A 22,582-nucleotide genomic window follows, 5' to 3' on the forward strand; every position below is an offset into this window, starting at 1 on the left:
AATTGCATTCATACATTCTCTTTACATATGCCCAACACCCACCCCTTCTGATTCTTAGACTTAGAATAATTTTATTGTCACGTTAAAGGCAGTGGTGAAATCCTACCGGTTTGCATCGGTTTGGGCAAACTGGTAGTGATAAAATCTACTGATTCGGCAAATCGGTAGTAAAAAAAAAAAAAGCTACCGGTTGGTCCGAACCAGTATTTTCGACAATCAGCTGTCAGAAAATCCTGCTTTCTACAAATCTAAACTGTGCGGCACAGTGGTGTCCCCCCTCACTGTTCTACTTATCTTCAAACGGTTTTTTCTGTGTGAAGCGTGAGTTTGGTGCGCACTGCGCATGCACACAGCATGTGTTTGGTGTGCACTGCGCATGCACGTGCAGTGTATGTTTGGTTGCACATCATCTGGCACACACTGTGCATGTGGCACACATCTAGTGCGCACCGTGCATGCATGGGCAGCGAACCGGTGTCGACACTAATCAGCACACATTAGAATGAAATTTTGTTGCATACAGCTCTCAAAGAGTCATCATCTCCAATATACACTACATAAACATGACTGACTGACTGAATGAATGAATACAAAATTACGCATATACCCACATATATTATACAACTCAGAGAAACAATACAGTCTAGTTCAGATGTATACATGCCACATTTATTTCATTTTTGGTTCTCAGCTTCAACTGACCAGGTCTTTGCCCCAGCCACCCACCACATACAACTCCAGTAATGCTGAATTCTCCATTGAACGAGGGGATATGAAAACCACTTCTGACTTGTAGAAAGTTCCACCATTTTGATAAAGGGGAATATTAGCAGCTCAGGATTGAAATGAGGGGGTCCTTGGTGCTCTTTGAGCTGGATGGTGTTTTTTCCAGACCTTTCCTTACCCAAACTAGGAAACGTCATCAATGCTGTTGAACGATGAACTAGGTAACATCTAGTTACCTAGTTTGAGTAATGAAACATCTGCAAGAAAAACCACCCATCCCAGAGAGCACCAAGGATTCCTCGTTCACCATTCCTGCCTCACCCGTTTTGCATGCAGTGGGAGAAAAGCTCAGGGATGAAATACTTCCAAACAGATTCAGTATTTTTTAAAAAAAAACTGGGGGAAAAAAACACACACTGGAAAATCAGAAGTACCCCTTTAACCTTCTTTGATAAAAATCAAAGAAAGGAAATAGCACGCTTCGGCATTTACTCTCATTTTAATACGGATAGGTGCAGCCCTTTCGGTCTCCAAATAATATTTCCAAATAAGGCAAGGGTGGATTGTGTAGTAGGCTATAAATCTCTTCGGAAAGTGAAAGAAGTAGATCTGCAGGGGGGGAAAGCAAGCAAATTTCCCCTCCAAGCAGATGCCTGCCTGTCTTCCAAGTCTGCTTCCTCTTGGAACAGGGCTCTGGCTTCACACGCTCACATCAGAGGCTGTCACTGCTCCTATCACAAGACATTTACCCTAAACAAGCTTCTCAAACCCCAAACCCCGTTTGGGAGATTCTTAAGCAGAGAAGAGTAGGACCCTGCAAGAGTGACGTCTGTTTGTCAGCCTTCTCAGAGGAGGCTGACAAACAGACCAGCTGTTTTGAGAGAATGCATCTGTTTACAGGAAATTGGGGGTGAAGCATTAGTGGCTTTTTTTAAAAAACAAAAATGGGAATGATAACAATGGGCTCTTATTGCTAAGAACAAGGTGGCTTCTCTTAAAAGTGTCAGGAAGTGGAAGCAGATTTTTTTTAAAAAAAAAATAATAATAAACGGGTTCAGATTTTGAACCTTGTGCTTGAATGTCCTTTTTCGATGTTGCTTTAAGCAAAGAAAGCACAGACTTGACCAGGGCAGAAACGGAGGAAGTTACTTTGAGCCACAAGAAATAAGACAGGTTATGTAGTTTTGATCAGTGTTCTGCACCTTTGGGGTGACAGAGGATGGATTTGCTTTTGAAGCACGACTAAATATAAAATATAAATAGAATAGTATAAGTATTAGTATTAGTATAGTATAGTACAGGGGTCGGCAACCTTAAACACTCAAAGAGCCACAAAGCTCCTAACTGGAAGCCCCCATTCAAGTCTGGAGCTGACCGGAAGTCCAGTTCCTTCACCACAGAGTCTCCTCCTAGCATGGTGTCCTTTTTCCTTTACCTGTCCTAACCGAAAGCCCTATGAATTGTGGAGCCGACCGGCGACAGGGAGCCGCAGCAATGGGATGAAAGAGCCACATGCGGCTCCAGAGCCACAGGTTGCCAACCTCTGGTATAGTATTAGTAGAGTAGAACAGAATGGAACAGAACAGAACAGAATAACAGAGTTGGAAGGGACCTTGGAGGTCTTCTAGTCCAACCCCCTGCTCAGGCAGGAAGCCCTATATCATTTCAGACAAATGGTTGTCCAATCTCTTCTTAAAAAGTGTTGGAGCATTCACAACTTCTGCAGGCAAGTTGTTCCACTGATTAATTGTTTTCACTGCCACGAATTTTCTCTTTAGTTCTAGGTTGCTTCTCTCCTTGATTAGTTTCCACCCATTGCTTCTTGTCCTGCCTTCAGGTGCTTTGGAGAATAGCTTGACTCCCTCTTCTTTGTGGCAACCCTTGACTTCATTTGCAAAGTGACTCTGCCGTGCATGCCTCCTCCTTTCAGTGCCGTTGCCGTGTGCTGCAGATACCAAGCTACAGATGCAAGTAGAGCTACTTCTTCCACCCATGGCATTCTTATTTGCACCAATCAGTCCAGATTGCAAATGTGCAGTGAGCATTGGGGCTGGCATGGGGAGATGAAGGGAATACAGGTTTCCAGGGATTCTACTCTCACCTTCGGGTTTCGGGTTCAGTAACTGAATTACTGCACGCCTCTCCTGTCACCTTTGTTGCTTGGCATTTAGACAGAGACACCCGAATGATACCATTAGGGTGTGGGGATGGTGACATCAGTACGTTGATGAAAGAAACCAGAACTCGGTGTCAGCAAAGTCAGATAAGGCAGCGTCTAGACAAAGTAGTAGGGTGGATGTGGGGCAATAAAATGAAATTAAATCCTGACAAAGTGGAGCTGCTGGATTGGCAACTCACAGATCCGGGAAGCAGGTATGCCCCTTACTTCAGGTGAGGCTGCACTTCCCTTAAAGATGCAAGTTCCAGATTTAGCATCTTCTTGGATTCTGCTATCACTCAAGGTCCAGGGTGTGTTAGTTACAAGCCGTGTATTCACATACCCTGTAACCAGGAGTGGGCTGCTGGGGGTTCGCAGGGGTTCTGGAGAACCTCTAGCTAGGATTCTGTGCTGTTTGGAGAACCCCCAAATCCCACTCCTGGTGAGATTCGAACTGCCAAATTGCAGCTGGCAGTCAGCAGAAGTAGCCTGCAGTACTGGATTCTAACCACTGCGCCACCGTGGCTCGTGTAGGGTCTCCTGCTTGGGCAGAGGGTTGGACTTGGACTAGATGACCTACAAGGTCCCTTCCAACTCTGTTAATCTGTACTCTGTACGAGCTAGCAACTGTACTAGCAAAGGAGGAGCATACAGATTTATCATTTATTTATTTATTGGTTCAATTTATATGCCGCCCTTTTCCAGAGACTCCGGGCGGCTTACAATGCATTAAGCAATAGCCTTCATACTTTTGTATATACCTGCTTAGTAGGGCTTTCGGCCCCCCCTAAGCGGTGTTCTTTTTTTATACAAAGTCAGCTTATTGCCCCCACAATCCGGGTCCTCATTTTACCTACCTCGAAAGGATGGAAGGCTGAGTCAACCTTGAGCCTGGTGAGATTTGAACTTGCAGTAATTGCAGGCAGCTGGTGCTACTTAACAGCCCTTTAGTCTGCTGCGCCACCAAGATTTTACCCAAGACCCATACAAACAGGGGATTAAGAGAAGACAAAGTCCAATTCAATGCAAGGGCAACAGATTGAAAAGGGTTAGTCTATGTCAGGGGTGTCAAACTCAAGGCCCGCAGGGCCACCCTGGAAACAGCGAAGGAGTGGCCCATGGTGCCTCTGTCAGTGAAAACGGAGCTCGGGAGGGCTGCACGCGGCCCCCCAGAGCTTCGTTTTTTCTGGCAAAGGGTTGCAGGAGGCCGTCGCAGCCAAAAATGGAGCTCAGGAGCCAGTTTTCTCTGGCAGAGCGCTCGGGCCGCCACAGGCGCTCCCGACACGAGTGACATTGAGCTGGCCACGCCGACCCTGGCCACGGCCACTTCCCTCCAGTAGTGGGTTCCACCTTATTTATTTACTTACTTACTTACTTACTTACTTACTTACTTACTTACTTACTTACTTACTTATTATTTGTATTTCTGTGCCGCCCACTCTCCGAGGACTCTGGGTGGCTTACACCAAAGACAGTATACTAGATAGCATATTGCCCCCAACAATCTGGGTCCTCATTTTACCCACCTCAGAAGGATGGAAGGCTGAGTCAACCTTGAACCGGTGAGATTTGATCCGCTGATCTGCTGAACTAGCAGTCAGCTGAAGTAGCTGCAGTAGAGCACTCTAACCACTGCGCCACCTAGGCTCTTCACTACTTGCCTTCACTACTGGTTCAGAACTGGGAGCTTCGCTTGCGCAGAGTGTCCATGATGATGTCCGGGTGGCCAGGTGGGTGGAGCCGCCACTACCAGTTTGCCTGAACCGGGGCAAACCGATAGAAACCCACCCCTAGTCTCTCCCCCCCACCGAGGTCAAACACAATCCTGATGTGGCCCTCAATCATATCAAGTTTGACACCCCTGGTCTCTGTGGATTGAAGAAGTATAAATTATACTATGGGTAGGTGTTACTACACAGCCCTCTTTCATTTAAACACAGTTGCCTCATTAGAAATAAAATATCTGATGCCTTCCCCTCATCTGGATTTCAGAGTTATGCCCGGAATCCACTGGAGCTGGGTGGCCAATAAATATTAATAAATGAATGAATAATACAAATCTCAAAATCCACTTGACTGACAAGCTGGGGTTGAATCGTAGGAGTGAAAAACAGCTGGAAATCCTCAGATTGCCTAACCCAAGCTTGACAAGTTCACTGACTAATGGCCATCTGAGTTAAAACGTCTCAATTTTAATATCATATATCTGTGGTGGAGAGTCTCATGTTGAAATTCTGGATGCCTCATAATTGTGAAGCATTCTGAAGAAAAGGTACAGCAGGGATTTCCCAAAAACGCAAACACTGAACATCAAAATGCACATGTGAACAACCTGGAGGGGGTGGAAGACTGCTCATGTGTATGTCATTCAAGGCAGGTGACTCATATTCCACCTTATCCCAAAGCCAACATTCCCTGCCTTGGTGCTTCCAGATCCCTCTCCCTCCTTCAACGCCACACACAATAGCCAGCTTTGTAAACCTGTTGGAAACTCTGTAGGTGGTTTGAATATCCCAATGGATCCTTTTTCCAGAAGACGCTGAAAAACATGAATCACTTTCGTGCCTGAAGCAGCTGAAGCTTCAATTACAACATTGCCGTGTACACCCACAATAATTACAGGAAATAACTGGAGTGGCTTTCCCCCTTGGCTTGAAGGAGAATCCTTTTAAGAGAGCGGCGAGATGGACAACTTTAATCCAAAATGGTAAGGTGTACTTAAACGGATTGTGAACGCTGCATTTCGTTCTTTTGAGTAGGCAAAAATCAACTCTTAACTTGCTGCCAAAAAAGTCATTTTGAAAGCAGGTAAAGGGAGAAAAGGGGGGTGTGGTGGCCTAGCGGTTAAGATGCTGGGCTTGTCGACGGGAAGGTTAGCACTTCGAGACCCAAGCGACACGTAATGGGGTGAGCTCCTGTTCTTGCCCCAGCTCCTGCAAACTAGCAGTTCGAAAGCATGCAAATGTGAGTAGATAAATAGGTACCACATCAGTGGGTAGGTAACATTGTTCTGAGCCTCTTGGTGTATAGTCATGCAGGCCACATGACCACGGAAGCAACTAAGAAACAGAGATGAGCAACACCCCTAGACAAGGGTGGGCTTCAAACATTTTAGCAAGGAGTTCTCTGCCCGGTTGCCGGGTGGGCATGGCCATGGTGGACGTGGCCTAGTCGGCCTTCTGTACCACGGCAGGGGGGGGGTGTTGCATTTTTGCCCTCCCTTGGCTCTGGAGGCTTTCGTCGAGTCTCCGGGAGGGCAAAAACAGCCTCCCCGGTGTCCGGAGGCCCTCCGGGGCCCGTTTCCAGCCTTCCTGAACTTCAGGTAGGCCCGTTTTTCGCCCTCTCTGAGCCTCCATGCACACCCTGCACTTACCTGCATCCAAAACGGGCCACATAGGGACTCCTGGGAGGTGCGGGGCCAGCCAGAACTTGTTCACTGATAAGATTCTTTTCCAATAGTTCCTTATTTTAAAGGAACAAAATGTATCAAGCAATAAAAAAAAGAGGGAAAAACAAGGATCACTTTTCCAACTAAACCTTGGCTTCGTTGTTGGATTAAAATTGAACTCCTCCAGACAGCAAACGGGCCAGTTGCAGATTCCAAGGTATAAAGTCATCGTTGGTTTCCAACCTCATACAAGAAGTTCAGGCTATGCATAATTCCCAACTTTTACCAATTATGTACAAGCACAGCAAGGGCACTCCCTCAACGCTTACGAGAAAAAAAATGGGAAAACACGCTGATAACCCTTCCCACCTCGCTCAAGATGTGCAAGGAAAAGGATCAGAGAGCCTTCCAAAAACAGGAAGTAATCTTTAAGCTCAGGAATCCAGCCCAAACTAGTTGAAGACATATGTACCAGCCTGTCTAAAGATGCTAATGTGTCATTTTGGCAGACTTGGAAAGCCAAGCTCCACTCAATTACCAGGCAATTTTTTTTTTAAAAAAAAACACCCTTCCCTGCCCGGAAGGGACTCTTACTCACATTAGCAAGTGCTAGAGTCCTCTCCATAAATCCATGCCCCCCGCGCCCCCGGCGGCATTCACCCACCCACCCAAAGGTGCAGTTGAAATGAGGAACACCGACAGAAACACGGAGTGGATTTCTGTGTAGAAGGACTAGAACAGAGGGGTCAAACTCAAGGGCCGGGGGCTGGATCCAGTCCATGGGGTACTTAGATCTGGCCCATGAGGCCACCCTGGAAACAGCAAAGGACTGCCCCGCAGTGCTTCTGCCAGCAAAAACGGGCTCCCGAGCTCCATTTTCAGCTACCACAGCCTCCTGCAACCTTCTGCCAGTGAAAAAGGAGCGGCCCTCCCGAGCTCTGTTTTCACTGGCAGAGGGTTGCAAGAGATCGTGGCAGCCAAAAACGGAGCTTGGGACAGGGTTGAAGTTCAGCAAGTTCTGACAGGTTCTGGAGAACCGGTAACGGAAATTTTGAGTATTTCAGAGAACCAGCAAATACCACCTCTGACTGGCCCCAGAGTGGGGAGGGAATGGAGATTTTGCAGTATCCTTCCCCTGCCACGCCCACCAAGCCACACCCACAGAATCAGTAGTAAAAAAAATTTGAATTCCACCACTGGCTTGGGAGCCCATTTTTGCTGGCAGAGCGCGCAGGTTAGCACCGGCGCCCTCGACAGGAGTGACGGTCAAACCAGGGGTGAAATCCAGCAGGTTCTGACAGGTTCTGGAGAACTGGTAGTGGAAATTTTGAGCAGTTCGGAGAACCGGCAAATATCACCTCTGGCTGGCCCCAGAGTAGGGTGGGAATGAAGATTTTGCAATATCCTTCCCCCAGGAGTGGGGAGGGAATGGGGATTTTGCAGTATACCCTGCCACGCCCACCAAGCCACGCCCACAGAACCGGTAGTTTTAAAAAAATTGGATTTCACCACTGGGTCAAACACAGCCCTGATGCGGCCTTCAATGAAATCGAGTTTGACACCCCTGGATTAGAAGAACTCACTGGTCCTCGGGTCAAATATTCAGCATTTTTGAACCCCTCTGGCTGTCTTCCGGACAAATCTTCCTTCAAAAGAAAACAAGATTTTTGTAAAGGGGGTGCGCAAAAGTCTCTGATGGAAACGGCCATGCCACATGCTCCAAACTTAGAACAAAACACCACCCACTATTTTTCTGTATCCCAAACTTGAAATGAAATGGGTGTTTCTTTTCAGGATGTTTGGAGCTTTTCAACACGACCCTATTGGTTTAAAAAAAAAAAAAAAACTTCCAAACCACAAAGACTCACAGAGCTCAGTAACCCAAAAACCAGTTTTTATTCATGCAGTTTTTTATTCCTGGCTGCGGCTGAGGGCAGGAGGGAGGATCAGCGCAGAGAGTATTTTCAACCACTACTCCTTGTTAAAAAAAAACAAACAAAGCAAGAAACATCCCACAAGCATGACAACTTCATATCCTGAGTCTTGCAGCTTCTGAACTCCCAACATTTTGATGCGTGAAATGGAAAAGAATTTATGGCATACGGGGGCAGAGGTACATGGCACATCCTTCAAGTAGCTCAAAGCAGCATCTGTTAATCCTATTTATATTCCAAGAGCCTAGTTAAATAAAATTCAACCCAAAGAAACCGAGGGATGAAATGCTCCTGGTTCGGACCGGATTGCCTGATCCGGTAGCGATGGAGGCAGGTGGTTCGGAGAACCGGTAGCAAAAATCCCTGCCCCCCATCCATTGCCCAGCTGAGCCGCGCAATCATCAGAGGCTTTTTCTTTATTTTTAAAAACATTTTTTCTACAACCTCTTCGGCCGAAAAAATGCTTTTAAAAGTAAAAAAAAAAAAAAAAAGCCTCTGATGATCACGCGGCTCAGCTGGGATCATCAGAGGCTTTTAAAAGCATTTTTTCTACAACCTCTTTGGATGAAAAGGTTATAGAAAATATGTTTTTAAAAGGAAAAAAAGCCTCTGCCGATCAGGCAAGTCAGCTGGGATCGTCAGAGGCTTTAAAACCAACTAAGAATTACAGGGCCGGAAGGGACCTTGAGATCTTCCTAGTCCAGGTGTCAGCAACCTGCAGCTCCGGAGCCGCATGCGGCTCTTTGGGCCCTCTGCTGTGGCTCCATGTCAAGTGATCCCACTACTGGCTGGCCCCGCCCCTCTCCCTCCCCTCCCAGTCACTCCTCACCTGGCCTGAAAAGGCAAGGGAGACGGCGGGGGATGGAGAAGCGGCAGGGGCAGAGGCAGAGAGATACAGAGAGAGGGGGGTAGGGAGAGAGAGAGAGAGAGATCAAAAGGGTTTTGTGATTCCCGGTGTTTTTTAACAACTGGTTCTCTGCCCTAATGGCCGGCTGGGTAGGTGTGGCTGGGGGGGTGGGTCATGTGACTGGTGGAAGTGAGTGATGTTGAGTTGGCCACGCCCACCCAGGTTTTGTGGCTCCCGGTGTTTTCTTTTCTGTGGGAAATGGGTCCAAATGGCTCTTTGAGTGTTTAAGGTTGCAGACCCCTGTCCTAGTCCAACGCCCTGCCCAAGGCTGGAGTCCTTTATACCAATATCATCCTGGTTGTCCAATCGTGTCTTGAAAACCTCCAGCGATGGAGCCCCCACAACTCAAGAGAGGCAGGCTGCTCCATTGATGAATTGTTCTTGCTGTCAGGAAATCCCTCTTTATTTCCAGGTTGGATCTCCCTCTGGCCAGCTTCCATCCGTTACTTCTTGTCCTGTCTTCAGGTGCTGTGAAGATTAGGTCAAACACCTCTTCTCTGTAACAGCCCCCTCAAATCTTGGAAGACTGCTATCATGTCTCCCCTAATTTGTTAGGCCAGGGGTGTCGAACTCGGTTTCATTGAGGGCTGCATCAGGCTTGTTTTTGACCTGGGGGGGGCAGGATAGGCGTGGCCAGCTCAACGTCACTTGTGTTGGGGATGCCTGTGGCAGATCAAAAACAGGCTCCTGAGTTCCGTTTTCGGCTGCAACGGCCTCCTGCGATCCTCGGCCGACAAAAACAGAGCTGCATGCGGCCCTCCCGAGCTCCGGTTTTGCTGACAGAGGCACCCTGGGCCAGTCCTTTGTTGTTTTCAGAGCAGCCCAACGGGCCAGATCTAAGCACCCCGCGGGCCAGATCCGGGTCCCAGGCCTTGAGCATGACACCCATGTGTTAGGACATATATATCTAGTTCCCGCAATCGTTCACCTATGGTCCAGGCCCCTTATCCTCTCTGTTGCTCTACTGTGCACTCCTTCTAGACCTGGGATGGCGAACCTATGGCACGCGTGCCACAGGTGGCACGCAGAACCCTCTCTGCTGGCACGCGATCCATTGCCCAGCTCAGCTCCACCGCGCATGTGCGCACACCTCCCACTGGCCAGCTGATTTTCGGGCCTCTGGCATGGAGGCGTAGCGCATGTATGTGAGGGCACGTGTGCAGCAATGGGGGGTGGGGGAGCACGGGGGGAAGCAGGGCAGCCCCCCATGGCCTGTTTTTGGTCCCAGGAGGCTTCAGGGAGGCTGCCAGGGCCAAAACGGGCCGAGGGGGTCACACACACACACACACCGGGGAGAGCACAGGGGGGGTGTCACGCACACATGCATGGGGGGGAGCGTGGGGGTCATGTGTGCAAGCACAAGGGGCAAGGCACACGGGAGACATTGCATTATGGGTGTGGGCACGTGCGTGTATGACCCCTCCGTGCTCCCCCCACTTTTGGCAGGCGACGGCAAAAAGGTTAGCCATCACTGTTCTAGAGCCTCAACATTTTTTGGTATCTTGGGAGTATGTATCATGGTGGTCAACCGTGGAACTCTCAACAAGCAAACAGACCTTGAAATATGGAGCCCACAGGTCTCTCTGGTTCTTCTCTCCTAAAGTAATCAGGACACGAATTCACTTTTCAGAGCAGACGTCTCAACCTTACTATCAAGTACCATGTTTCCCGAAAATAAGACCCTGTCTTATATTTTTTTAAACCCTGAAATAAGCGCTTGGCCTTATTGCCATGCGCTCAAAAGCCCGATTGGGCTTACTATCAGGGGATGCCTTATTTTGCGGGGAAACAGGGTAACTAAAGCTCCTGGGATTTTCCCCAGCTCTTAGAAAACTCTAAATGTACACATAGCCAAAGGAAGACGTGCTTGGGGCAGAGATTGCTTGGCCCTAAATAACTTGAGCAGCGACCCAGGCTATAAATACTAAATTAAAAAACAACAACACTATATTTACCAGTTTCCAGTCTGACAAAGAACTAGTAGCGCACGATATGGGTCATTTTAGCATGCGCTCTTTAACTACAGTTAGTCCTCCACTTACAACAGTTCATTTAGTGGCCATTCAAAGTTATAGCAGCACTGAAAAAAAGTGACTTATGACCATTTTTCACTCTTACGAAAAATGGGGGGGAGGGAGATCTGCTTTTTCCTCGATCAACTGACTCTATTGTGCAGTTCCCATATTGGAGCCCTAAGCCAACTGGCAGAGTCCCAGATCTTTAGGCCCTTATGAAAGGATAAGAGGGTTGGGGCCAACCTCATGGGGGGAGTGGGGGCGCAAGATATACCAGAGGGCAGGAGCAACAGCAAAGATGGAAGCATGGTTCAGCCCACCAATCTTCATTTCTGCCCTCCATAAACTGCACGGAGCCTAAAGCAGAACCCGCAATCCAGCACAGTTTTGAGAAGAAAGCAGCCTCTAGTATTAGCTTCTCATCCCTACCCCCACCCCCAAAAAGCGAGCCATTCTTTAAAGCTTTTAAAAGCCTCCGGACTTCTCAAAAAGAAAATCTGAAAACCGCTGGCTCACTTCCTCCATCCTTCTTTTCAGCCAAGAATCTCCTTCCGATGCTCTGCAAAAATACGAGTCCCAAAAATCGTCTTATATTCCCAAGCAAGCTAGAACTTGGGATGCTACAGCTTTACTCGGTCCAACAAAGACCGTCTAATTCCTGCATACAGACTCCAGCTGCATTCCTGAAGATGGAAAAGAATGAAACCTCTGTCTTTAGCAGTTGCAGGGGGGGAAAAAAATACGAGCACTTGGCAGGGGAGGAAAGGGCTGGTATGTCCCCATTTAGCCTGCATGCAGTTGTGCTTGTGTTATTAACCGAGCTGCAAATATCCCCTTGTTAGCGTAGAATTAGATATAAAAGGAGAAAGTAGCAAAGGAAAATGGATGTCACAGAAGAGTAAATTGATAGCGTTTTTCCTGAGTTTCACAATTCCTTAGCTGTGAACTTTTCAACTGGTGGGAGCCGTGTAGAGGCTACAGTAATTCACCCAAGTCTCTGCAAATATGTACTTGAAAGAGGAACTTGCGTATTATTGCCATCGTCTGTGGCGACGAGGGTGAAAAAGATGCACCGTTGACTTACTGTGGCTATGTTAAAACTCAATTTTTATGTCCTAATAGAAAGGGAGTGAGCCCTGGTAGCGCAGCAGACTAAAGATAACCTCCCACCGGCCAACCCGCTCCCACAGAGAGGGCCTCCTCAGGGTGCCGTCTGTCAGGCAATGTCAGCTGGCGACCCCCCGGGGAAGAGCCTTCTCTGTGGGGGCACCCGCCCTCTGGAATGAGCTACCCCCAGGGATACGACTGATCCCGGACCTCCGGACCGTCCGCCGGGCCCTGAAGACTTTATTTCAGCAAGCCGGGCTGGGTTAAAAATCTTTTAATTGGGGAATTTTATGGCTAAGGAGTTTTAAATTGGAGAAGCCAAAGATAATTTAATTTCGTTTTAATGTATTTTAATATTTGTATTGTGTGTTTTTAATTTTGGCTGTTCACCACCCCGAGTCCTTCGGGAGAGGGGGCGGTATAAAAATTTAATAAATAAATAAATAAATAAAAATAAATAAAGCACTGTTATTAACATCAGCTGCCTGCAATTACTGCAAATTCAAATCTCACCAGGCTCAAGGTCGACTCAGCCTTCCATCCTTTCGAGGTAGGTAAAATGAGGACCCAGATTGTGGGGGCAATAAGCTGACTTTGTATAAATATACAAAAGTATGAAGGCTATTGCCTAACGCATTGTAAGCCGCCCTGAGTCTTCGGAGAAGGGCAGCACATAAATCAAATTAAAAAAAAAAAAAAAGGGGGGGGGGGAGAATGAGTTTTCCCTTTTAAGGAAATGGGAGCGGTTATTGCACAAACGAAGACCCAGGAATAGAAAGTCCACAGCGAGTCAAAAGCATGAGTTTTCGATCTGGCAATAAAGTTTTGTTTTTCTGATAGTTCACAATTGTCAATGTTATACAAATGTGAAATTAAGTGTTCGGACCTGGCTCCCAAACATGACAAACCCTCTGTAGTTACCGTATTTTTCAGAGTATAAGACGCACCTTCTTCCCCCCAAAAAGAGGGTGAAAATCTGGATGCATCTTATAATCCGAATGTAGCCCCGCCCAGCCTCGCAAACGGAGATTTCAGAGGCTGAAAGAAGCCTCTGAAAGAAGCTTCAGAAAAAAAGCCTCAGAAACGAAGCTTCAGGAAAAAAGCCTCCAAACAGAGCTTCAGAGGCTTTTATCTAAAATAATATGGCAAGCAACAAAAGAAGAATCAGTAAAGGTTCTAACCAAACTATGCTAACGAATCTGGAGAATGACACAATAACCAACAGATCGGAAGAGGTTAATCTATATACCAATACCAAAGAAAGGAGATCAAACAGGGTACAGATACTCCTTCAGAATAAAAGCCTCTGTTTCGGAGGCTTTCACAGGCAGAAAAAAAAGTTTTTTTCTGAAACAGAGTTTCAGAAGTTTGAGAGGCAGAAAAAAAAAGCAAGGCACAGAGCTCACAACCAACAAACCTGTTGCTAAAATTCACCTCTGGGAACAGCTGATTGGGGGTATTCCGGGAGGCCGATCCACCCACCAATCAGCTTTTTTCTCATTTTCCTCCCCAAAAACTAAGGTGAGTCTTATACTCTGGTGTGTCTTATATTCTGAAAAATACAGTAAATAAATGTTCCCTTTATTAGGAGTGCCAGCAGCCCCGGCAAAATGTTTTTCTCTCTCTCACAGCAGGCTAACAAATCTGTCCGGCAGGGAGATGAATAGTTGTCTGCCACACCTATTCATCTCTGCCCCCCTGCCTTTTATCCCCAGAACTAGGGTGGGGCTTCGCTAGCAGTGGTGGCTCTTCTGTCCCAAGGATCAGCCCATAGATTTCCACTGCTCTCCTCTCCTCTGCCTTCTGCACATCCGCGCATCAGACGCTGGACCCAGCTGTTCCTCCTCTTTCTCATCAGCCACCTAAAGACCTGGGGGCTGTTGACTCTCCATCTGAGGGCTGATGGACGGCCCAGGCTCCGCCTCTGTCTCTATCTCTGACGGCTCCATTCCCTCTTCCCCCTCGGAGCTCTCACGTTGCCTTGATGCTGGCCCTGTCTCCCACACTGCCTCATCTGATTCGGTTGCTGGAGGGGCCGGCTGCCGACAGGCCACGGCATTAAGTATATTAGCCATTTTTCTCAGAAATGAGTGCAACTTCTCTGGCTTGGCATTACATATTCACACACCTCGCTTTCCTATTCATTGTTCCTATCACTTAAGCTATTCATGCATGAATGAACAGAGACATGATGACAGATCAACCAACCTGTCATCCTGATCTCTGGTCATTCATGCATGCAGGTTCTATGCCCATGGCGGGAACGAGGAAATGAGATCACATGTGTGTGCATGAATAGCAACCTACAGTTAGTCCTCGATTTACAACTTTTCGTTTAGTGACCATTCAAAGTTATGAACGCATTTCAAGCCAGGAGGACCTGTTCCAAGGTCACAAAGCTGGAAAGGCTTAGATAATTTCACTTTAATCCAAAACTTCAAAAAGAGAGAAGCCCTCATAGTGGAGAACGGCTCAAATGATTTCCCATGAACATCAACAGCCCCAAAGAAAGTCTTTATCTCCTCCACCATTTCTCTCATTCCATGAACAGTGGAATTTCCTGGGGAGGAAAGCTATGGCAAAGTTAGACAACATACTAAAAAGCAGAGACATCACCCTGCCAACAAAAGTGCGTATAGTCAAGGCTATGGTTTTCCCAGTTGCAATGTATGGCTGTGAAAGCTGGACCATAAGAAAGGCTGAGCACCAAAAAATTGAGGCCTTTGAACTCTGGTGCTGGAGAAGACTCCTGCGAGTCCTTTGGACTGCAAGACGATCAAACCAGTCAGTCCTAGAAGAGATCAACCCTGACTGCTCTTTAGAAGGCCAGATCCTGAAGATGAAACTCAAATACTTTGGCATCTAATGTGAAGGAAGGACTCACTGGAGAAGAGCCAAATGCTGGGAATGATTGAGGGCAAAAGAAGAAGGAGACGGCAGAGAACAAGGTGACTGGATGGAGTCACTGAAGCAGTAGGAGTGAGCTTAAATGGACTTAAATGGATGGTAGAAGACAGGAAGGCCTGGAGGAACATTGTCCATGGGGTCGCGATGGGTGGGACACGACTTCGCAACTAATAACAAATGAACAATGGAGATAAATAACACTGCGGAGTTGCTGGTTTGTGTCCATTTAGTGGATGGCATTTTTGGGGGGTCGGAATTCGTGGTGTCAGCAGTGCAGTAATTGGAAAGACTGCCTCCATCAATTAAGAGTCCTTCCCTTTTCTTTTTGACTTCCTGGGAAAAGTTCCATGTGGCATAAACAGGCGTGCTGTCAAGAGAGCAATGACCCCACTGATAGAACAATTGTCCAACACTGTATTTTCGATGTTATTAATCTGTTCCTTTCATGCTTCAGCGTGTGAGATGAATAAGACAACCCCAGTATCAGTTCAGCAAGGGAGAAGGGGGAGAACCAGCTGGCCTTTGGGACAATCTGCTTTGAAAGTGACACGGTGGAAGAACAGAATGCTGCTGGTATTGGGATGAAGGCTCCCTAAATTCCTTTGGATTCCACACTAGGCACTGCAAAGACCGGGGACGCTCGGGGAGGGAATGAGTGCCTTGCCAAGCTGTAAGCTTCAAAATAAGCAACGTAGCAGACAATATTAGAGTGGTTTCTACCGAAATCATTTACAACCTGTTAAGAAATGCGGTGGTTCAGTGGCTAAGATGCTGAGCTTGTCGATCGAATGGTCGGCAGTTCAGCAATTCGAATCCCTAGTGCTGCGTAATGGGGTGAGCTCCCGTTACTTGTCCCAGCTTCTGCCAACCTAGCAGTTTGAAAGCATGTAAAAAATGCAAGGAGAAAAATAGGGACCACCTTTGGTGGGAAGGTAACAGTGTTCTGTGCGTTTTTGGCGTTTAGTCATGCCGGCCACATGACCACGGAGTTGTCTTCAGACAGCGCTGGCTCTTCAGCTTTGAAACGGAGATGAGCACTGCCCCCTAGAGTCAGGAATGACTAGCACCAGTGGTGGGTTCCTCCCAGTTCAGTCCAGTTCGGCTGAGCCGGTAGATGTGACGATATGACATCACCGAACCGGTTCTCCCCCCCCGCCCTCCCACCCCCCCCAAGTTATTCTTACCTTTTATTTGGCCCCACCCCCAATCTATTGCTGCCTCCTGAGTCCCAGCTGATGACTAGAGGGAAAAAAACTGTTTAAACTCTTGCCACCGGGCTTCAAAGGGCCGTCCTACAGCTGATCAGTGTTAAAAGCAAACAAATGAGTCAGGTCGTAAGTGCAAGGACTGGTCGTAAGTGCGAGGACCTTCCAGAAATGACTGACCAGCTAGCCACGCCCACCTAGTCACATGACTTCCAAGCCACACCCACAAAATGAGCCACGCCCACAGAACCGGTAGTAAAAAAAATTTAGAACCCACCCCTGACTAGCACATATGTGTGAGGGAAACCTTTACCTTTACGAAACTATTAAGGTAGAGCTTGAGAGTGACATTAACCTGGAGCAGTGAACAGAGGTGCCATTAAAATTATCCTAGCCTGTTAGTCTCAGTGGGATCCACCGGTGTTTGCCATCCAAACAGTGTCTCCTAAAGGAGAACTGCACTTTGAGTGTTCAGTAAGCAGGCCGTGTTGACGACCGTTTGCAGCGTCCCACAATCATGTGCCGACGTTTTACAATTCAAAGAAATACCTAAAACTGTCACAGGAAACCAGATCCAGGTAGTCCTTGACTTGCAACCATTCATTTAGTGACGGTTCGTAGTTACAACAGCACTGAAGAAAGTGACTTATGACTGTTTTTAATATTTGCAACCATTGTAGCATCCCTGTAATCACGTGATCAAAATTTGGATGCTTGGCAACTGGTTCATATTTATGACAGTCGCAGTGTCCCAGGGTCACGTGATCACCTTTTGCGACCTTCTGACAAGCAAAGTCAATGGAGGAAGCCAGATTCACTTAACAACTGTGTTACTAAACTGCAGTGATTCACTTAATGGCAAGAAAAGTCATAAAATGGGGCCAAACTCACTTAACAGACTGTTAGCAACCGAAATTTTGGGCTCAATTTTTTTTAAAATTTGATTTGAATTGTCGTTGTAATCGAGGACTACATGTATAGCAGGGGTGAAAACCAGCAGGTTCTGACAGGTTCTGGAGAACCGGTAGCGGAAATTTTGAATAGTTTGGAGAACCGGCAAATACCACCTCTGGCTGGACCCAGAGTGGGGTGGGAATGGAGATTTTGCAGTATCCTTCCCCCAAGAATGGGGAGGGAATGGGGATTTTGCAGTATCCTTCCCCTGCCACGCCCACCAAGCCACACCATGCCCACCAAGCCACGCCCACAGAACCGGTAGCAAAAAAAATTGGATTTCAGCACTGCTGTAGAGTAAGAGGTTCCTAAGAACAGCAAGTTCCTTACCTTTTCAAGTCAACTGTTGTGACGCTAAAGACCACTCCTTTGAGCCACAGTATCATGAAGAGCCTCTGAGAGAAGGGGCAGTTGCCTATGCTTTCGCCATCACTGCCAGCCTGTGGAAAAATAAGGGGGGAAAAGACATTAGTAAAAAATGGAGAAGCTGTGCCACACTATCCTCTTTCGTCAGACAAGAAAGCCATTTTAGGAACCAGCAGAGCCCTCTCACTCTTGCCTCAAGCATCGCAAACTAAGGACCGTGCCAGAAGTGGTATTCAGCTGGTTCTGGAGAACCGGTAGTGGAAATTTTGAGTAGTTTGGAGAACCGGCAAATACCACCTCTGACTGGCCCCACCCCCATCCATTCTCTGCCTCCATTTTCACTGGTAGAGGCACCGTGGGCCAGTAACTGGCTGTTTCCATGGTGGCCCCTCGGGCTAGATCTAAGCGCCCAGCGGGCCGGATCCAGCCTGCGGGCCTTGAGTTTGACCCTCCTGCTCTAAAGTGACAGTTTTCAGGAAAAACAAAGCCACCAGATGTGTTTGTCTGACAAATTCTGTACAATAGTTTAGAAGCGCCAAAGAAAGAAGTCAAGCCAAACACCAATGCGGAAGGGAAAAATGTTATAGGTAACCTAATCAGAAGCCTACAGTACACCCCTCTCTTCCCTGAAATAATACATTGTTTATTAAATAATTATTAAACCACATAAACAAATTGTAATGCTAGCTCAGCTGCTGGTAGAACGACTATCACCCAGGAGTTAATCCTCTATGAAAGCATTGACCTGGCACGTATCACAGAGATTTGAATAAGAGGCGAGTCAATCTTTCTGTCTGCCAGTTCAGAAACCACAAGTTCCATCCTACACTCTGCCAATATTATAGTGTCTGCTTCTGTTATTTATGTGGCTGGGATAATAGAAGGATAATATTAGTGTACCATCTACCCATCACACAACTGTCTCCCTTCCTGAGCTAGCCAGGGTGATTTCTGATGGACTACTTTAAAATCTACATGCTGGATATTTATTCAGCCCAAGCTCGATAGGAAGAGGATGAGTGTGGTTTTAAAACTGGAAGAAGAAACATCGATAACCTGCATTATGTGGATGATACTACCCCAGTAGCTGAAAAAGAAAGGATCTACATTCAAGAAACAGAGTGAAAACATGGGATTAACATGTAAACAAGACCAAATTAATGATCACAGGTACAACAACCAGCCTTAGACCTGGCAATGAAGAATGCTGAAGTGGTTGGATAGCTTCTGCCTTTTAGGATCAACCATCAACAGTAAAGGAACCACCAGTCAAGCAAAACACCACCGACTAGCACAGTGATGGCTAACCTTTTTGCCATTGTGTGCCAAAAGCGGGGGAATGCGGGGGGGGGGGTTGCGTGTGCGCGTGCCCACACCCATAATTCTATATGCCCCGCCCTCCCGCACATGAGCATGCAACCCCACCCCTGCACTCCCCCCGCTTTTGGCATGCGATGGCACGGTGGGCCCGTTTTTCACCCTCCCCAGGCTCCAGAGCCTTTCTAGGAGCCTGGGGAGGGTGAAAACGGCCCATTTGCCAACTTCTGGTGGGACCGGAAGGCCTGTTTTTTGCTCTCCCCAGACTCCAGAGCCTTTCTAGGAGCCTGTGGAGGGCGAAAATGGCCTTCCCCACCCCCGAGGCCCTCTGGAGGCTGGAAACAGCCTGTTTCCCTACTTCTGGTGGGCACAGAAGGCCCAAAAACGGAGCTGAGCTCGCATGCCCACCAATATGGCTCCGCGTGCCACTTGTGGCATGCATGCCATAGGTTCGCCATCACAGGACTAGCACTTCGCAGAACAATCAATAAAACCTTGGAAAAAGAGTATTCAGATGCTGTGATGTGTCCAGGTTCTCATGTGATGCATTATTACACTATATTGGTCTTCCTGCAGTGACTTTTGAAAACCAGGAGTACACATGACGGGCAGCAGCGATTAACACCAATGTTTTTACAGACGTAAAAATGTTCCGAAGAATCCCAAAATGTGTGCGAAACAAAAACAAATGAAGTAGCGAATTTTCTAAATGGTTTTGAAGCAATGCACCCCTGACTGAAAAACATGTCCTCTCCTCCTGCTTCCAGTCCGAAGTAAAGCTGCTAGGAGAACCTCAAAGGGAAGTTTGTAGGCAGCAACAATATTGCAGCCATGCAGCTTCAAAAAGAAAATATGCTGTTCCTCCCCACCCCGAGAGTTAAGAAAAATATGAAAGCTCAAAGAAGCAGGGATGGCTGAAACTCCGTGATGAAATGAGTCATCCGGGGTGACTTTCGCCCATTAACAATCAAGAACATTTCTTTTCTTAGTGACAGATCTAGTTCAAGATGCGGCAACAGCTGGTATCTGAGCACATGGGGTAGAGAGGAGGGTCAGAAGGAGAAGACAATGATAGCATCATAGGAGGTGTAGAAAGTCAGCACCCCCCCTCCTAGAAGAATTAAATATTTTGAGGCATATTTTAAAAAGGCAGAATATTATATTTCCCTAAATGAGAAATGGAGAAAGGTGTTTTTTTAGAGGCAGGAAGCAGACTCAGTCTTAATGGCCCCCAGCAGATATTTTCTGCCCATTAGGAAAGACTGGGCCAGCCTATCTACAAAACAAGAGATCTTCAGATCCAGGATGACAGGATTACCCTTCAGGAAAAAAACTATTAAGCCACAATAGGAATTGCCCAACACCCTTTCAGAACACAAGCCCCTTCACTGCACCACCCTCAGAAACTTCAACCAAACCTAGCTCAGACAAACACCTAAGATTTGTACTTTGCCTATAGAGCCAGCTGTGACTCCTACATAACCCCTACATGGCCCCATGGGAGTCTGACAACAGCCAATAGAATACGTGTTCTTGCACAGGAACAGGAAGCTCAAGTGCAAAGCCCAAGAGAAGGTATAAACCCCCCTCCCCACTCTCAACTCCATGTGGTCAGCTACACCAGAACCCATGTGCTTCTGCTTCATCATTAAACCATCTTTCCAATCAGCCTCCATGTTTTCAGTGTCTTTCTCCCAGCTTGGAACTGAACCCAGAATGGATATTTCTTCCCACAGAGGTTTATAGAGTTGGGGCAAATAATACCCTCTTCATAGCAATCAATGTAGCACAATGGCTAAGAGCTAAAAAACGGGGAGACCCAAATTTTAGTCCTAACTTGACTAAAAAGCACACTGGGTGACTAAGCTGAGTTAGAATATGGAATAGAATATTTTCTTTATTGGCCAAGGGTGATTGGACACACAAGGAAATTTCTCCGGTGCATAAGCTCTCTCAAAATCTCTCTCATCCCAACCTAGGGATTTTTGGGGGGATGAAATGAAGGGGGATACCTGCAGGGATGGACTTCAAAAATTTTAGCAAGGGGTTCTCTGCCCAGTTGCTGAGTGGGGGTGGCCATGGTGGGCGTGGCCTAGTCGGCCTTCTGCATCACGGCAGGTGGGGCGTTTTTGCCTCCCCACCCCCGGACTCCAGAGGCTTTCTTTGAGCCTCCCCAGGCTCCAGAGGCCCTCTGGAGGCTGGAAACGGGCCCATTTCTGGCTTTCCCGAACTTCCGGTAGGCCCGTTTTTCTCCCTCCCTGAGCCTCTGCGTGCGCCCTGCACTTACCTGCATCCAAAACGGGCCACATGGGGACTCCTGGGAGAGGAGGGGAAGGGTGGGCGGGGCCAGCCAGGAATGGGATTTGGGGGTTCTCCAAACTGCACAGAATCTTAGCTAGAGGTTCTCCCAAATCTCTGCAAACCCCCAGCAGCCCACCCCTGGATACCCGTGCACTCTTAAGCTCTCAGAGAAAAGGAGATATAAAATGCAATAACTATCTAGGATTAATCCTTTAAGGAAGAACAAAAAAAGCAGACCGTTTAGATCTGTAATTGGACTGGCCTTCACTGTTTATATTCCATACTCTCGCACTAAAAACAGTTTTCAAGAACAAAAATAAATCAATGCAGGCATCTGCTTTTTATTTAACTTACAAGGCAATGTTTCAGAAGGAAGTGGAAATGTCACTTTACCAAAACAATTGCCTGAATCCAAAATACAACCCAAATTAATTCCGGATACGATGTCTCCAGGAAGCCACTGTAGTTCTATACACCCTGTCTGAAAAACTTTCCCCCCCCCCCACTTATTTCTGTTCTTTGCTTTAAATTGTCTTTTAAGAGCCTGTGCGAAGGAGGCTGCGAGAATGACAACAACAAAAATTGGCTTCAAGGCTCAAAAAGGACCCAGCCGTTTAACTTCTTGAGTTTGTAATCAATTTATACAGAATTCTGTATATACGTAGCCAAGTGCAACTGTGACCACCATATCAGGTTCATTAGCATTCATCTTTAAGAAGCGACTTGCAAAGCTAATTATCTTTTTCCTTAGTAGGATTTGATCAAATTAAACAAAACCACACCGCTTAAACAGCCTGAAAAATACTGAAGGCAGTTATTGAAAGGTTTTAAAAAGGATTGACTAAAAATAAATCTTTGGATTCAAATGAAACAAAAATTAGGGAGCAAAAGTACAAGAGTGAATGATAACTCTTAAGATGTTGATACTGGGCAAATCCGCAGTTGCCAATTAAATAGGAGAACTCAAATCATGTCTGAAAAGCTCTCTTTTGCATAATCCAGTTCAACAAAGAATTTTTTATTTTAGGAAACAAAAATGTAGTGCTTAAATTCAGCATGAATAAAACCAGGGTGTGTTCCAAGGCATTTGATAAGAGGGTGGGAAGGTATTTCTCAAGAGCTGAGTATCATCCATGCTGAAGCAGAGAGATTCTTGCAGGTTTAATTAACACTTGTCATTCTATAGCTGACTGATTTGACCTTAAAGCAAGTTAAGTTAGAAGTAGGATTCGGTTAAGAACATTTTTTTAAATACATACTTTACAGAAATATTTGTATGATGAGATATCAAATTATA

General features: G+C 46.8%; 1 protein-coding gene across 2 annotated transcripts in view; it reads right to left on the reverse strand.

Annotated features, from left to right (window-relative positions):
- The window catches only part of CLIC4 (CLIC family member 4), a 63,889-nt gene that overhangs the window by 18,562 nt on the left and 22,745 nt on the right, over positions 1 to 22,582 (reverse strand). For both annotated transcript variants that reach the window (XR_015729446.1, XM_034413489.3), the window contains exon 2: positions 17,632 to 17,741. Coding sequence is in view for 1 of the 2 variants with exons in the window: in XM_034413489.3 (XP_034269380.1) it covers positions 17,632 to 17,741 (110 nt within the window). In the remaining variant the exon portion in view is untranslated. The remainder of the gene's footprint in view (positions 1 to 17,631; positions 17,742 to 22,582) is intronic.

The sequence above is a fragment of the Pantherophis guttatus genome, chromosome 10, assembly GCF_059756535.1.
Source record: "Pantherophis guttatus breed Tessera chromosome 10, ASM5975653v1, whole genome shotgun sequence".
Lineage (NCBI taxonomy): Eukaryota > Metazoa > Chordata > Lepidosauria > Squamata > Colubridae > Pantherophis > Pantherophis guttatus.